At 35.2% G+C, this 18,159-nt stretch overlaps 1 protein-coding gene across 1 annotated transcript in view; it reads right to left on the bottom strand.

Annotated features, from left to right (window-relative positions):
- Nucleotides 1–215: 215 nt before the first annotated feature.
- The window catches only part of POT1 (protection of telomeres 1), an 80,510-nt gene continuing 62,566 nt past the window's right edge, over nt 216–18,159 (bottom strand). Inside the window, exons 13-20 of the mRNA XM_075024973.1 lie at nt 17,917–17,961; nt 17,319–17,475; nt 14,168–14,373; nt 11,301–11,436; nt 8,458–8,552; nt 6,774–6,865; nt 3,149–3,254; nt 216–2,128 (exon numbers count right to left, since the gene is read on the bottom strand). Of these exons, the coding sequence (XP_074881074.1) occupies nt 2,016–2,128; nt 3,149–3,254; nt 6,774–6,865; nt 8,458–8,552; nt 11,301–11,436; nt 14,168–14,373; nt 17,319–17,475; nt 17,917–17,961 (950 nt within the window). The 3' untranslated portion in view covers nt 216–2,015. The remainder of the gene's footprint in view (nt 2,129–3,148; nt 3,255–6,773; nt 6,866–8,457; nt 8,553–11,300; nt 11,437–14,167; nt 14,374–17,318; nt 17,476–17,916; nt 17,962–18,159) is intronic.

Raw genomic sequence — 18,159 nt, 5'->3', positions numbered from 1 at the left:
CAGTGATCTTTAGTATTGCCAAACACATAATTCTTAATTACTAATTAAAATTATTTCTATGAATTGTATTTAGAAAGAGAATTAAACATGTACTTTTCAATCCAACAAACTATACAAACATTCATTTGGAACATTTTGCTGGATAAAGGCTACTGATGACAAATTTTTCAGAGTCTTATGAACTAGGAACTAAAAGTCAAGTACCAGAAAAACTCTGTGTTTGGAAAAATCTTTATTAAACATTTTAATACAATATTCAGTAGTAAAAAAATCAAGTGATGCATATGCAGAGTTTTCTGGCAGGGATCTCAGACAAGAGATGTAGTGAAGTTGATTTATTTTACACCAAAGTTCAAAACAAATTCTTATTTATTACTTTACAAAGACTTAATTTAGAAAAAATGTGCAATATCAGTATCTGAGTTAACAAAAATCTAAAAATAAAAACATTCTATTCCAATGTTTTCATACACTATTTACAAGAAAAGCAAAAAAGATTGCCTTCAATTTAACCCCTAGATTCTGAAATCTTTGGGATATGGACAGTGTCTAAAGTTCTGTAATATTAATTTAACAACTTTGTATAACTATTTTTTGTTTATGCATTTATTCACAGATTCAGGCAAGCTTTCATAAGCCAGTACTGCTCTTTAGTAAACTGCTTGTTCAATTCCAAAGTTGATTTTTTTCATACTATTTAAAGGAAATATCCACTAAGCACCTTTAATATTGGTTCTCCCTATACACCAATCAATAAAGAACAATCTCCTAGTTTATGACAGATAAACCCAGTATAATTTTTTTAGAGTACCAGAAAATTATCAGAAGATATTTAGATGAAATTTTAAATGACAAATGGCACAATCTACTTAACAGCCCTGAAAAATGAATAAATAAAATGTCATCTACTATCAAAATAATAATCTATTTACAAGTATTCCATCTTGCTTCTGAACTCCCTTAAAAAACAGCTGTTGCAAATATTAAGTAATTTTGCTCCGATGGAAAGCATTTGATTTGCCGGGGATTTCTACATTAATTATCCTCGGAGAAATGTCCTGAATTTGTCCTACAGACTTCTGAATGCAAAGTAAAACCACTGAGTAATTTTTCTACTCCAGCAGTATTTTCAAGTCATGATACCACTAGATTAGTTCTGTATCTTTAAATTTAGTTATACAATCTATGTAAGACAGAAACAGCAAATCTGGGCAGTGTAATCTGACAATAAATTTAGCCAGATACATGAGAGCCTTTGAAAACACAGACCCAGCTAATAAGCGTGCTAACAACTTCGGTACCTAATAGGGCCACCTTAAAAATCATTACGACCTAGCGAATGTCAATACTCATTTTACAATTTTACACTACCTTACTTTCATGGTTTGACTTTAACTTTAGTGATAAACATTACATGGTCACATTCATAAGTCCATCAAAATCTATAGTAACTGGTAAACATAGCAGTTACCTTGGTATGATTAACAGGAAGAGTTCTGTCTAAATGTACCTATCAGTGCAAAATCAAAGAAGTCTCTAAAAAAGGACAAAAACCCTGTTAAACTGGCCGAGAACAGCAACATATGCTTGCACAAAGTAGTCTGAGAGAAAGTTTACTGAAGAGCTCTTTTTCCGTATCTGCTGAGATCCTTTAACACAGAAATGAACACGGCAGCATCATTCTGACTATATTTTCTGAGTAAAACTCACCAGTTTAGAGTAACCTCATCATTGCCTTTCTGAAGGACAGATGGATACCAGATTGCTTCCATCAGCCTGAACCAAGCAGACTCCAGTGAAAGCTTAGCACCTCCATTTGCACTCAGATCATAAGGCTGTACGCCAGGAAAGTAGTAAATACATCAAAGCATAATTGCCATTCACATTAATATACAAGCTAAAACTTCATACATACAGGTCGAATTCCTAAGAAAGGAACAACGATTTTTTTTATACAGTCTCTGATTGCCCCAAATTGTATACTTACTGGATTACTTCCTATTAGCAACACATCACTATACAACACCTTCAGCAACTGTAGTGTCAAAAATTTGGTAATAAACTTGATGTGTCATCGCATCTCTGACATTATAGGACTTGATGAAGCATTCCAGCCATGGCAAGTCATCTACAAACAAAATCCAAATTACTGTTTAATACTAATTTCTAACTTTTGTAGGAGAGAAACATAACTTGAGCAGGATCTTAACTAGGATATCTAAATGTGTACAACAGTTAATGGGAAGAAAAATAAATTACTAATTTTAAAATTCCAATTTGTATCTTAAAATTTCCCGCAGCATCTGAAATGGTGTTCAGTGACAATCTTTCAAGCCTCGCCCTCCTTACCCCAGCGCCCCTCCCAAAACACTTGGTACCAGTAGTTGTACCACAGTATAGCACATACAAAGACTTTCCAATAATAAAAACTTATCTCCATGTGTCTCAATGACACAATTTCATGGGTCTCAAAGGGAACAACCTTTACAATAGGGCCACTTTTTGTAAGCATGGTCAAGACTCCAAGTGTGGTTGTGGTGGTCACTGACAGCCATGTACTTAGAGGGAGTACACTGCAGAGGTCAGAGCTGCGGCAGGGACATATAGCTACCTTGGACGTGTGTAGTTTAGGTAGAGCTACTTCCTGCCACAACAGAACTGCTGCACAAAAACTTCTATGACTGGATTTGGATTAAGGTTTTGCTCAGTTTTCATGGATGTTTCCTGTAGCAAGGGATGCTCTAAATCAGCATGTGCATTCAAAAGTAGAATCTCACCCAAAGCATTTGCCAGAAGCTGAGCTCCCTTTCAGTTTTCCCTAACGTACTGTGACATTCAGTACGAGGGTGTTTAGGTTAACTTCCATATGAATACAAATGACGTTAGTGCTGGCATAGACATGACTGTATTCACACATCACTGCATGCTACATGAGAATTTACTGAACTATTACTTTTCTTTCTCAAAAGGAAGTTCTACTATTACAGAAATGTATCAAAACAAATTAATTGGAACTCTCCTTACAGACTCCTGCATTTCTCTGTTCTGAGTTTTGCCCACGCATAAGTTGAATTCTAAGACTTTGCATGTGCAATGACAGATTGAAAGACCCTTCCCCCCCCCCTTTTTAAAATAATGGCAATCTGACCTAATTTTCTTCCTGGAGGACAGAGCATATTCATGGTCATCTGCATCTTTTGCTGAAGAGAATTATTAGTTAAGATTTCAGAGGCAGGAATTTGGAAAAAATTTTCCTGGAAGAGAACAGAAAAGTATGAGGCATTGGAAGAGGGGTAAGAAATCATTAGCCAGAACCCTGACTGCATGTTCTTTTATCATTTAAGGAACCTAAAATTATCCAGATAGGCAACACAACAGAAGAACAATACTATTTCTAAAACTGTTCAGATACAGAAGAAAACCAAAGCTGTCTGAAAAAATGAATAGTCTGTATTTCAGTACCCCTGAGTATTCAGGGACTACAGCCACCCAGAAAGCACACATGTAGGTCTGTATACATAACTGGCAGATATTCCTCATAAACCTCTGTAACCAGACAATGTTATGGCCAGAAAGGATGGTCAGTCCTCCTCAACAGTCCCTCGCTGCAGTGAGCAGAACATTTTGAGAGGAACAAAGTCACTTGAAAACAAGGGGGCACTGCAACCTTCAGTTGCAACCACTTCATAGAAGTGGAACTCCCTTAGTTTGAGTTTCATTTTTTGATAGTTTTAGAAACTATGGAGAAAGGTTTATACTGTGGAATACATTTCTGAATGAAGGAGCAAAATAAAGAAGGGAACACTGAAACATTAAGTAAATCTTTTCTGTGTATTTTTAAACAATATAGAGTAAGCATGACTGACAAAACTCCCATTTTATTCTTTCCAAGTTTGTTACCTGATTTTGTACCTCTAACGGCTCATCATCTTACACCTTGTCAAAGTGAGCTAAAGCTTCTGACAGCAATTTCTCCTTTTTGTTAAAAGATAAAAATTCAGAATAATCTGCCTTTGTATAATTTTTGTCTGATACGTTTAATGGAAGTGATCAGAAGTTAGCAGATAATCCAGCAGCAAAACTGACAGAGATAACTACTTTTTCCTCTCACTCTTACAATTCTTCTTCTGACTATAGAACTTTTCGATTTTTTCCTTCAATGACTTTTCCTATAAAGAGGAGAGGAAAGAAAAGAACTGAGAGCGTTCCTACAGAAGTGTGACTGGAAGCTAGTGTAAAGCTGCACTTCAAAGTAGCCCAGTTCTTTCTCGGGTGGTGCTGAAGGACCCAAGTTAAGGCTTGGAAGGTATTGGCTTGTCTTTGAAGTACCACCAGCAGGAATGGTAGCAGCTGGCACTTCAGAAGAAATTGTGGAGTTTTTTTCTGCAGCTAAGTTGTAGTACTGAGCAGTATCTGATAAGAATCTGAGCTACTATGAAGCAGAGATTTTTGGAATTCTGCGTCAAGAGATGGTTTAAAATCTTTTCCCCCACCTTCTTTTTGCAGTTTAGTTTCTCAATATAAAAAAGAAAAAGGACAGTAGAAGGAAAAGATGACTAGCTGAAATGGGGATTGCAGCCTTTGACCTCCTTTGCTGCTAATACACCATGTATTTTAAGAAAACACACATTTTTTCCAATATTGTTTTTACTTACAGTCTTAAAATTAAACAAGGAAGAGTACTCCCTTCAAAGTCCCACTCGAAGTCATTAAGTACAATGGTGGAAAATATATACACATTAAATACAATTGCTGTGGGGGAAAAAAAATTCCCACTGAATTGTTTCTGTCCCATTTTTGACAAAGTTATAACTCTGAAGTGCCACTACACTGACTATTTTCCACTTGGGTAAATAGATTACTCCAAACGTGTATTGTGAGATCCTGATATTCCCAGCCCTGAACTGCTGGAATAAGAAAACACACAAATGCACTTATAGAAGGAAAAAAGGTACAATGTAATACTAATGTATTTTAGATAATAATTCTATTCTTTACCAAGTTTTTCTCACTTTTTTATTATTTTCTCTTTTCAAAACGATTGACATACCATCTCAAAATCTAGGATAGTAACTAAAATGGGTGTGTGTGTGTGTGTGTGTATGTGTGTAAAAAACAAAACAAAACCCCCCAAAATCCCCAAAGGTAAAACAAAAGGAAAAAAACCATGAAGTACATAGCAACAGATATTTCTACTGCACGCAAAAATACATGTAAAGGAGTAAATTCACTAAGGAGGATACTAGACTTATACAATTCATATTCAGCCCTAAATTGGAGATGCAGGAAGCAATGACCAGCTCTTGTCAGCCAGAAATCCTCCACCTTCTGCATCACAAAAAATTCTTACTCAAAGCATCTTTGTGCATTAAACTGCTAATCTAATAATAAAGCTTATGAATTAGAGTAAAAAGGAAAGAAATAAAAAAAACATCCTGAAGAGTAATTGGTAGTTTACTGTCAAAATAGGAGATGTCCAAAGTGGATTCTGGAGGGGATTGTCTGAAGTCTGGTGATTTTAAGAATTTTCAGTAGTGACATGCTTTATGGAATAGCAAATAGGCCCACTATGTTTACAGACAAAACCAAGCTGGGGGAACCGCAAGTATACAGAAGAATTAGAATTAATTTTTGACAAACTTGAAGGCCAGTAGGACAAAAAAAAAAACCCCAACCAACAACCAACCCCCCTGCCTTTCCACCAGATACATGTATAAAATACTGCTTTTAAGCAAACCAAATCGACGGCTCAAAGAATGAGGAATAATTTCTTAAAGCTGAGGTTCTACTCAGAGATGAAGGGATTATACCATGAATCAGTAAGCAAGAAATTAAGTGATCTCCATACTGGTTTATACATATAGAAGCATTATCTGGCAATGCCTCATGCTAGGGTACTGTTTTAGCACTTTAAAGAAGATGTGGGCCACTGGGGAAGAATCCAGAAGAACAACAGTGAGGATGGTCAGAGTTTTCAAAAGAACTCTGATCTGGACGAAAAAACTCTGATATGAAAAAAACTCTTACATGGAAGAAGACAGAATGAACAGGGTTTTTTTTAGCCTTCAGAAGGTAAAATCATTATACAGTATGTAGTGACAGGAAAACCATCCATTCTTCAGTGTCTCAGGTAGCAGGAATGGTCTTAAGTTGCTTCAGAGAAAACTGAAAATAGCTTAATTCTAAGGTTAGCAAAGTAGTTGAATAAACTGCTTCTGAAATCAAAGATGAATATCTGCATAGCTACAGTTGAGTCCTGCCTAGGTTCAGGGGAAGGAAGGCATCTTCTAACCTCATGGTCGTATGAAACAAAAATAAAGAATTAGTGAATGGATAGATTCTACTGAGAGTTAAAAAAAGAGGCAATAAGATTTTGAACTATTCCAGAAGTTACCTGCATAAATCCTGAAATGCTCCTATCATTCACACAGCATTTAGGCTGCACAATTTAACATTGCCAATAAAAGAGAAATTCAGCCATGGAAATGTATAGAAATCTATGGAAATACCAAATATCTATCTATAAGCTTCAGTTTTGTCTTTATGCCTTGATATTCTGTACTCTGATATTTTATTGAAAAATTACTAAAAATTACATTCTGTGCATCTTCATTGATGGACAGTATTAACATTACAGCACTTGTAACTGTCCCTGCAAAACACTGCAGGTAACATAGAATGAGTATTTCTATACATACATTTGCTATTTTAAAAACAAATAAAACCCAAACCCACATAATCTGTAGAGTCTACCTTCACCTGGATTTACTTACGTAATCAAAAAGGTATACATTTAGTGCTCCTGTTGCATCAACCAGTGTAAACTTCATAATAAAAACATACTGGAGTGGCACAATACCTAAAACTGGAGAAAGAAAAAATTGATCTGTTTCTTAGAGTGAATATGCAAGACAAACCGTAACAACTCAAGCTCACAATATCCCTCCTTTAAGAGTAACTGACTTTGAATACTGTCATTAAAAGTATAAATTGACAGGCCAAAATATACAGCCTCTGAATCACAAAATGTGGTTCTATTTTGACAGCACATTGCAATCTGCCTAGAAACACTTTAATAGACGAGTCTATAAAAATGCAGAAGGATTTTTAAGTACTTATTCTCATCCTAGTAAAAGAAATGCTAATACTTGCTTAGATCTTAGATCCTACGTTGGCAGGATCCTCCTACTCCTGTTATTTTATCCATGGAAGATTAAAGGAGACTTGCTCTTAAATTCAGTGATAAGAAGACAGCATTCCACCTGAAAACATATCTTCTGAGGAAAACAATTTGTTTCACATGATGTAGTAAAAGCTAACAGGCAAAGTCTTACTCAGAAAAACTTTGCTGGCAGTTCTGAAAATATTCCAGCATAAGTAAATGACTATAGTAATTCTCTCACTGGCAGCAGTAACTGTTAAGCTGCAAACATAAAATATCTTAAACATACAAAGTTAATGCATCACTCTCTTTGGGGTACAGCTACTTAAATTGGCTAGTCATTTTATGTTCAACTGATCTGATATACTTGCAGGTTATCATTTAGTCTGAAAATACAGATGATAAAAGAATAATATACATAAAAAAATTTAAATGCCAGAAAGCATTTAATGAATATTATTTTCATTTTGAGAATGTCAATCACAGGTGTTGTAACACTGCCAGTTATATATTACTTTACGTTTATTTGATAGAATATAATTATGACAGTTTATTTAAGAGAACTACTGTATCGCTTGAATAGTTTTTTTCTTTTATAAAGTCTTTACCAAGCTTAGATACTGCTAGATATTCCAACTTAACGTTAGAACGTGAATTGATAAACTTGAAAATATTCTTTCTCCTTAATATGTTGTGAAGTTTTAAGCTCCATTTTACCTCCAGCACTTGAATGTGTTGACTACATAAAGTAAAGCAAGCAACACACAAAGCATAGAACACACATATATGTGATGGTATAATTCCTTTCATTTGAATATTATTTCTTGCAGACTCTCTAGAATATGCTTAGCATTGGTAAGGCTTGCAGGAGATAAAAGTCTAACTTGTACTAGTCATTAAATAGGACTCTCTTTAGTTCAGGTCAGAAAAACTTCATCTTCAAAAGGGAAAGCAAGACTAACTTCTAGGACTGCAAGCATGTACATAGTTTAAAAATGACATCTGCAACCAAAAATTCATCACATCTGTACTATGATAGGTGTTACTAGTGACACCTATGGTAGAAGAAACTATTCAACATATAAAATCCTTTAATTCATACTGTAATGATTTCAAAAGTAAATATGTTACTTCAACTAGTAAAAGGTGAATAAATTTTACAGCTTTATACTCAAGCATAATAATAAATTACATGCTTTCTGTACAAAACTGCAACCCAGAAACCAAACTATTTCATATAAACAGTTCAGAATTAAGGCATGGAAGTATTTCAGGACAATATCACGTCAGCTGACCTTGTGCTATTTCAGTTGGTTCCCATGATGGTCGTTGTTCTGCTGCAATGGAACTTAGACTCTTGATAGGCTTTGGAGTTGAACACTGCTTGCACCTAGCATTTAAAACAAGAAACTGAGACTAACCAAACTCTGATTTATTTATACTAGAAGCTTTCTGCAGAAAAAAATAATAATTCTGATTTCCTTAATCAGTGCGAGTGCAAAAATATTTCTATTGCTGTTTAAAATAACTATTTTACTAGACACACAAGCTTTAGACCACATCAAAACGCTTAATGCTGCTTTTGTATTATGCCCAAGAAGAAATAAATCATTTTGGTCTGGAAAAGACCACCTCAGTGAAGAGAAAGGAGGAAAACTGTACATCAAGGCTGAGAGAGCTGGGGTTGTTCAGCCTGGAGAAGGGAAGGCTGCAGGGAGACCTTATTGCAGCCTTTCAATATATAAAGGGGGCTTATAAGAAAGATGGAGAGCGACTTTTTACCAAGGTCCTTAATGACAGGACAAAGGACAATGGTTTTAAACTGAAAGAGGGTTGATTTAGGTTGTACAGAAGGAAGAAATTATTTACTATGAGGGTGGTAAGACACTGGAACGGGTTGCCCAGAGAGGCTGTGGATGCCCCATCCCTGGAAGTGTCCAAGGCCAGGTTGGATGGGGCTTTAAGCAACCTGGTCTAGTGGAAGATGTCCCTGCCCATGGCAGGGGCGTTGGACTAGATGATCTTTAAAGGTCTCTTCCAAGCCAAACCATTCTACGATCACTACATTGCTAAACATATATTCCTATGTCACTGCTAAACAAATATTCCTATGTCACTATTTCGTTGTTTAGCAATACAAACATTTCACTTTGTAAAAGCAGGAATGAATCTGAACTTGTAGCACACTCTAAAAACACAACAAGGTTAGAGGAGAAATTTGGCTTTACCTATGTTAAAAAATATTAACTATGAGTTATCAAAACAATCTCCTTCATTACTGGTATATTTACACCAGTAATTATAAATTTTACACGTGACATAGTAAGCAAATGCTGCAAGTGGATAAAAATATTGAAAAACTGTTTTCAAAGTTGTTCTCATTTGCCTCAAGGAATAAAATTACAGAACAACTGTTTTTTCCAAATTAAGCTTCTGTGCTAGTATATTACAATTAGAACTTAAAATAGACATTTATTGTCTTTTGGAATTACATGCAAAACATGTCATAAAAATCAATTGCACTAGTTCTGCTCAAGTGATATAAAGGAGTGAAGTTACTTTTTTCGTTTAAAAAACCCACCCAAACTCCAATAAAGTAACTTAGCTATGAACTTTGTTTTTTATATGCAAGTGTATGTGTTTATTTTTTTATATATATATGAATATACATGCATACGCACACACACATAAATATTTATATGGGTATTCAAGCTCATTCCTACAGCAAAAATAACTTTGCTTTTCATTCTACTATACAGAATTTTTTTAGACTTTGCTAAGTATACGCTACTGATAAAAAAGTGCATAGAACAAAGCTCTGAAATGCCAACATCCTTGTGAAGTTCCTTCCTAAATATCCTGTAAACAATCATGGAATATCTTACAGAGCGTTGGCTTTTACAGTACAGCCATTTAAACAGAGAACGATGTCTGAAGGCAAGTTGTGCATAGCTGGGGAAATACATGGATTATGAAGTGCAAGGGGAAATACTTTGTACTGGTGAAGATCCAGTCCCAGTAGGAATATCCATATATTGCCTTTATTTAAAAAACCTGTGGACAGCCATATCTGGAAAGGTCAAACAATATATGACAAAGAGAAAAAATTATCTGTATTTGTTTTATCAGCCCTTATGGGAAACTTTAGGGTTCACATGAAACATGCAATATTTCTGCACAGAATTTTTTTTACTGCCTACAGGACTGAAGTAGTGCAACACAGTGCTCTGCTTGAACTTATTAGGGCTGCTGAGAGGGAGGACTCAGCTTGCATGAAGCAGACCGTTATTTCTGAGCTCAGTAACTGCATGCTGCTGCTGCACAGTACTGGGAGAACATACTGCTGCTAGCTCTCATTGAGCAGGAACATGGTATTGCATGGCATAGCACACATACCAGACATAGATATGTGTACTATATTCCACAGCCTTGAAACTGTGGAATTCAGAAACCCGATGAAGTCATCTCTACAGTGACTGACATCCACAAACAGGTAAAGGCACTTTGCAGTGTTGTAGATCTCAATAAATGGCAAAGGCTGAGGAAAGGCTGTCCAAAATCCCTCATTTCTTCCAAACCCCAAACTTTCCCAACACCAGGAATGAGAGAGAATGAGACATAGATTGACAGTCTGAAATTATTTTCTGGGTCTCTATTTAAATATTACCTGTGTACAAAAAAAACCAGCATACATTTTTAAAGCAACATATGTTTTGGCTTTAGTCTAATGAGTAAGACCTGAAAATGCTATTTTTCTGGCCAGAAAATGGAAGATCTGGACTAAACGAGGAAGATTTAGGCATTTTGCAGCCTAAAGAGACTCATATGTGCACTTCCATCTCTGTAGTATATTGCTCTACCCACATATCACAGGCAAGACTGAACCTGGGGTGCTGTGTAATTAAGGGCATAAGATTTATAGAGCAAGATAAAGCCCAACTGCAGTTAAGTCCTTTGATATGAGGTAGTAGTATGGCATTTCAATCCTGATCTCAGTACTGCTGATCATGTTATGTATTTTGCATCAAAGAATCTTTGGGTAAGTTATCCCTTGAGCACTGCTGTTTGAATTACTGAAGAAAATGATATCTATCTATTGCTGCAACTATGAAAATATCAACAAATACTTTGAACCTACCCATAATATTTTATGTTCCCTTGTAAAAGAAAAGGAGCTGAAGGATCTAATAATTCAAGATCATCTTCTGTGGATCTCACAGGAATAACACATTTAAATCTTTTTGTAAGCTTCCAGACTTCTTTTAGTGTTCCACCTATTAAGAACAGAAAAACATGTCTTTTTAAACTGTAATCAAGAATAAATTGAACAGCTTGCATTTCTTGGCTGATTAGATGTTGATTTCAGGACCTTCAATAAAAATTGAGACCCACTATTGAAAACTGAAAAAATGGTCCATAACCTTCTCACTCTTACTCAACAACAGACTCAATAAAGAATCAAAGACAGGCATTTATCAGAGCAGATGCCTTAATAGCTATCATAGCCATCACTGTAACCATGAGGTTGTATTTTGTTAGCATCACTTTAATTTAATTTCTCCTATGATTTTATTAGCAATTTTCTTGGGGGAAAAAAAGAACAAACTGACTTTTTGTAATTGCTCCTAAGTAAGTGTTTTTTCAGCTTTTAACCAGCAGTTTATGAAAAAGTATTCAACCACATCATAATTGTCATGAGGTAGGAAATGCAGAACCACCAAACTTCATGCTAATTTGAGTGCTAGTTAATTGGGGCCATGCTAGGGACACAGCAGAAATTTAATGTATTACAGCTGGAACCCTGAGATTTTCCAATTCCAGTGACAGGAAAAAGTTTTTTCAAATTTATTATAAATCACAGGATAACTTGCCTTCAGTCGCTGTACTATGGACTGCAGAATGGATTATGTAATCTTTTTGACAGTTCACCAGTTCAGTGGAAATGTGGTAAATTTATTAATTTTAACACACAGAGAACAGTTATTTGGAAATAGTTCAATAAATTATATGATTGAATCAGCTTGTGAACAACAATTAAAAAAAGCAAGCAAACTGTTCTAAAATAAATATATTCTACAACTGTGTTGTTTACCACTAACTATAACTAAGATGTTTCAAAGACTTTATGACAAGTAATTACAATACTGGATTCTAAAATATTTATTGCATATATTTGTTACTCCTATTGCAGAGGTAACTAGAGAAGAAAATAAGATCAATAAAATTGCATTGTTACTGGTGATGAAAAAATGCACAACATGAAACCTCCTCGATGAACTTCTAGTAAAAAAAAATAAACAGAGGCACAGATATTTGAAATTACTTCCCAAAAAGTTAGAAAACAAAGGTCCTCCAAGTACAGTCACACAGATAACACATCTCATATACATTTCAACTGTTATTCAAGGGATTAACATACAAAATTCAGCGTAGTTTTAACTGACATTGCTAAAAGGTCTTCAGAATTTCAGCTCTCCTGTAATATGAAGTTACATTGAGCAAATGTATTCTGGTTTCAAAGAGACTGGCATAAAACACAGAGAATTACTAGGGGTTGACAATCAGAGTGATTTCATGCACAAATAACGAGGATATGCAAGGAGCATTAATCTACTTGTTAACCATAACATTTCACTCTTCAGTTCAACTAATCTATAGCAATGGTTATGGAATCCTCTCACTCCCTGCCGAGGGTCACATAAAATTCTGTCCATTATCCAACTACTTCCTCAATTCCAGCCCAATAGATGCCAAACACTCAAAAAGAAGTCCTTGCTTCAGCATAATGATTATGGGGAAGAATAGAGTATTGTGTTGCAGAAGAGCAAATTGCTTGTGTTTAACAAATGAGTAGAATCTAGACCACGTCTGTCTAATAAATGTCATAATGTGTTTGGACTTTGAAGGTCGTCTGTATTTGGAAAAGTGCTGGGAAGCTTTCTAGGGAGACTTCAAAATCTCCACATCCAAAAACTTAAAGATAAAAATTAAAATAGCATGTAGCTTTGGCAAGGTTCATGATCAATGTTCTCGGAAAGAAGTGCTAAAACACTGATTATGCCTTTTCCTTGTGCTCCAACATGAAGCACATATATCCACATACACACATACTGAGCTGCTGGCACTTTAATATCTGAAAAAAGATTTATCAAGTTATATTGTTCAGTTATTTGGGGAAAATAGACTAGAACTAGATTCTTTTTTCTTTTGTTTTCACAAAGATAAGGTTAGATTGAAAAAAAAAAAAAACAACCCAGTTTGGAACATGTCAGAAATAAAGCAGCTATCAGAACTAGTTGAATGTAAAACAAAGTGGAAAACAGAAGGGGTTTTGTCATTGACCCTTACACAAAGGACCACCTGACTTACATTTGCTTATTCATACCACTACTGGAGCACAACTGAAGACTTTGTTTTAAACTCAGAATGGTACTAGATGCAATTATTTATTACTTTTCTTCTATGCAAAACATTCCTTATAAGTATTCTTGCTAAACTGCTTTGTTTGAAGTTCAGTGGCTATTTCTCTTCCCTGAGGAAATCTGATAAAAACCAAAGCAAACCAAAAAAATCTCATGCTGTGAGCTCTATTAATCTGAAACAACACTGACATCCAGAGGCTGACAAAGTTAATTGTAGGCTTGTATTATGAGAAGCCTTCCAAAACTTTTCCAATTCAATACTAAAAATAGGGTTTTTTTAGAAGACTCCACAAGTTTTCAAATCAGAACTGAAAAATCAGTAAGCACAGCTTGAAAAAAACATATTCAGATATTAATATGAGCAGAATCAACAATAAACTTATTGGTATGGTTTTAAAATAGACAGAAGACCTTCACAGATGACATTTTTCTGTTTGCACAACAGTAACTTAAAGTTCCAGCTGAGTTTTTCTTTTCTTTGAACACGCCTTTATCTGAATACAACTTCAACATATCTTAACTTTGTAGATACTTAGAGTGGACACTGTGACATAAGCAGCAGTATATTTGCAATTTATCTTACCTTCTATCATAAGCAAAGTATCTTCAGGCTGTTGAAGCATTTCATCATGCTTTACAAAATGGATAGCTATTTTCCTTTGTTTCTGGTCTTGTGTAGTCCACATTACAGAATCATACCAGGACGTATTGTGTAATTCTGGGTTTGGGGCAGTAACAGCAGAGCCTTGTAAAATAAAGTCAAAGTCATCTCCATCTGGAACTTCTTGCCTAAAACCATTTCCAAAATGAATAAGTAAATTCTAACAGCTTCTCCTTAGGCAATCTAGCAACAAGGACAACAGTACTCCAAATAAATATTAAAATATAGTCATGAGAGTTAAAGTATATACAGGAAAAATAACTTTGTTGTTATATCAGTTTAAACATTTGGAGCTGTATAGAAATTACGACAAGATTATTCATTTCCATGTTAATAAATATGCTAAGTAATCTAATCTTACCTAGGAGCAGAGGCAGCCTAGTGGCTCCATCCAAATATATGTAAAACCATGGAAAACCAAATATATCAGATTTATGTTATTTCAGTTGGGCCTTAAAAGGGCCACACAACTGCATACCACTTCACCAGAGTGAAAAGACTGTATAAGCTCATATAATTTCAAGTTTTATATTCTAACCTATTTTACTTTGCATATTTTGGGGGGGGGGGGGAAGGGGGGAAGGGCAGGAACAGAATAGCTTCATGTATGCACTGTAAAGGGAAAACCTGCAACTCTGCGCTACAGTTTCTTTCCAGTCCTGCTGGAGTGAACCATTTGTGCATTTCCAGTTGTGATCCACAGAGAAGTAATGCAGGCCATTCAAATTTTACCAATACTATCAACAACAGGCAAAAAGCCAGTGGTTGGTGCGCAAATTAAAAATACAGTAGAATGTTTTCTCCTAAGCGAGACAGATCTGCTGGCTTCAGGTGGAATATGAACCACAACAAAAAGGATAATGAAAAAAAAGGTAAAAGCTTGGGCTGTTTCTTAAAACACTGAAAGAAAGGAGGTGCCAAGCTCCAGAGTGGAGTTGAAGAAAAAATACCATCAACTCCTGCAGATTATTCTGATGATTTCACTTTCAAACCCAAGAGCAGCTGCTTCCACCAGTGAATAGAACAATTCCTGCCTATGAAACCAAACTTTGATATTATTCTGCTACGACTGTAGAACTGGCACACAAGAAGTCTTACTGAACATGAACTTCCATTTTATGAACTGTTCACATTAACTCTTTCCACCTGTGTTCCTGGATTACTATTTTAAATGCAAAAGCAATGGACCTAACATAACAGGTCATCTTTCCAGATATACCCATTAAACTCTTCCAGCCCCTACAGCCTGCCTGTAGATTTCCCGCAGAGGCAGGAATGTAACGAATTGGTTTGAACTAAGTTACGCATGAGGATTGAAACTTCTATAATGTGGATACATGAATAAAACTACATACACATGTATCAATATTTTGCTATTTACAGGAAAGCTTCCAGTTGAAGTCTAAAAAACAAAAATACATCTCTCACAAGGATTTTATACTCCAAGCATTATATGTATCTTACTGCATACAGTGTTAAAGGATCAAACTTGCATTGAACTTTGTTCAGTCAGGCTCCTCAGCGTATGCTAAAACACGAAACAACTTCTGCCACAGCAGAACATGTAGGAGGGAAGGATGCCCCTAAAGCATATTTCCTTTGTGGGCCTCTTAACTAACCCAATCCAGGCTGCAGTACAGCTCCACTATACTTCACTGATTCCATCCACCTGATGCACACGGTTGAGAAAAGAGAAGCTAAATTTCTGGGAAGCACTGCAAGCAGTCCTATCACTGCAGCAGGACAGTGGCAGTAGTAGTAGAAAATAGGCTAACTAAAGCCTCACAAATCTATCTGGTTAAAAGTCTACCCTGATTTTGTGGCAAAGAGAAGGCAGCGATATGTGAAACTGGAGAAGACTCAAATGAACAGAAATGAAGATATTAACAAGTCAAAAATATATAAAAAGGCTATAGTAGTCATGGAAAATTGTGGGATAAGGATGAATTTCATAGGGAACAAAAAATTCTATCAATTGTATCTGGTTATTACTATACAGAGTTGGCAAATTATCAACTATGTGACAAAAATGGCAGAGAGAGTTGGTAATTATCTCCTTTTTACACTTGGTAATAAAGACCATGTACTTGTATGTTGTGAAGACAATGAAGCACTTCCTCTTATATTAGCAACCAAGAGAACATTATAACAACATCTGATAAGGACCACTATTTTTAAAGCTGCAAGCATACTACTTTGCATGCAAAAGATGTAAGAGAAGGATAGTAGGGGCATTTTCTTCTCTCAGTGATGTTTGTACCTAATAAACCTTGATTGTGCAAAAAATTTCAAAAGGCCAGGAGAATGTTAATGTGCCACCATATTAAGAAAGCAATAGTTTACACCGGTAACAATAAAGCTGTTTCCGTGGGACCGATGCTAGGCTAAGTCAGGCAAAAAAAGTGATACAGGATTCAGATGATCATGAATAAATAGCACTGTAATACATGTCACTCAGTAATTTAATCAAAAATAGACCATTTCAAACAAACTTTCTTTCATTTTTAGATGAATATAAACCATAAATGGCATATGATTATTTGACTGAGCATTATTTGATACAATGACAAACTGTATTAAAGTGGAAATAACAATGCTAAAACGGTCAGTGAACTGACTCAGGTCAGAAAAAAGACAAAAATACCAACATGAATGGTGTTTCCCTAGTATTTCAGGATCCAGAAAAGATGCCTTCTCTGGAAGATACACTTTAGTCAAAGATATTTTATTCATTCATTTGGAGACTATCATGCCTTTCTGCTTATCTTTTTTTTAAAACTGCAATACAGAAACAGGTACTTAAATACAACTTTGGTATGGGAAAAAACATACTGCTATATTTGAAAATAAAGAAAAATTATTGTTTTGAAAGCAAAAGGTTCTGTAAATGGAACTCTTCTGATGATTTAAAGTTTTCCTACCTATTACCAGTGAGTTTCAAATCTGCTGAAAATGAAATGCATTTACATTCACCTCATTTTACACAAGAAAGGATGAAAATACACTGAAAAATCTAGGCATCCCAAAACATACAGAACAATTTGTAATTACTTTTATTGTGTGAAACACTTACAAAGAGTTGCATTTGGAACAATAAAGTTTAATAGACTGATAGAGCTTCTGGGGTTTATAAGTTCTCAGCTTTGCTCTAATGCGATACTGTTGAGGAGCCGTGCTGTTCAGAATGGTTTTCAGTTCTGTGTTATTCAAATCCTGATGATCTGTTAATACTGCAAAATAACAACACACAGAGAAAAGGCTGTACATACCTATTAAACACCATAATATTTGAAATATGGGAAATGGCCATAGAAGGTATGCATTTTCCCTTAGTTCTCAGCTTCTCTTTCCTTCCCAGTTGCAGCCTCAGTTTTATCAATACATTACTACAGTCTTTAAGATAAATCACAACAAGCTGTGGGAGCATGGTGTACTTCAGTGTACAGAAATTTAACATGTAGAAAAAACAAATGAAAGTAGACTACATAAATATGCTCTATTCCTTTAAAAATGGAATAAAACCAAAGTAACATTCATAAACTTATACTCTTAGAATAGCTTTTCCTATAATAAGTAGAATATATTATTTCAACCTTTGAGCTGACGTCTCAAAAAATATTTTTGTTCTTTATTAAAAATAGAATTCACCTTGAGGTCAAAATGTTTCCTACCTGTAACAGGTAACTGCTGACATCTCTGTAAGTATGACTCAAGATCTAAAATCAAGAAGAATTTCTTAGTTATTTTCCTTCCTTCTTTTAATTCTTTATCATGTGGACACACAGAACCAGATAGATAGGCAGATAGATACACACACAAACCCAAAAGCTGAACAAAGGAAAATGGAAATCCTAAGGTATGAAAACAATATAGCAAAAGGGAAAAGCAAAGTAAGCAGAAGACAAACATTAGAT

The sequence above is a fragment of the Buteo buteo genome, chromosome 4 (assembly GCF_964188355.1).
Source record: "Buteo buteo chromosome 4, bButBut1.hap1.1, whole genome shotgun sequence".
Lineage (NCBI taxonomy): Eukaryota > Metazoa > Chordata > Aves > Accipitriformes > Accipitridae > Buteo > Buteo buteo.
Note: the sequence above shows the minus strand (reverse complement) of the source record. Positions and strands in the feature narration are given on the sequence as shown.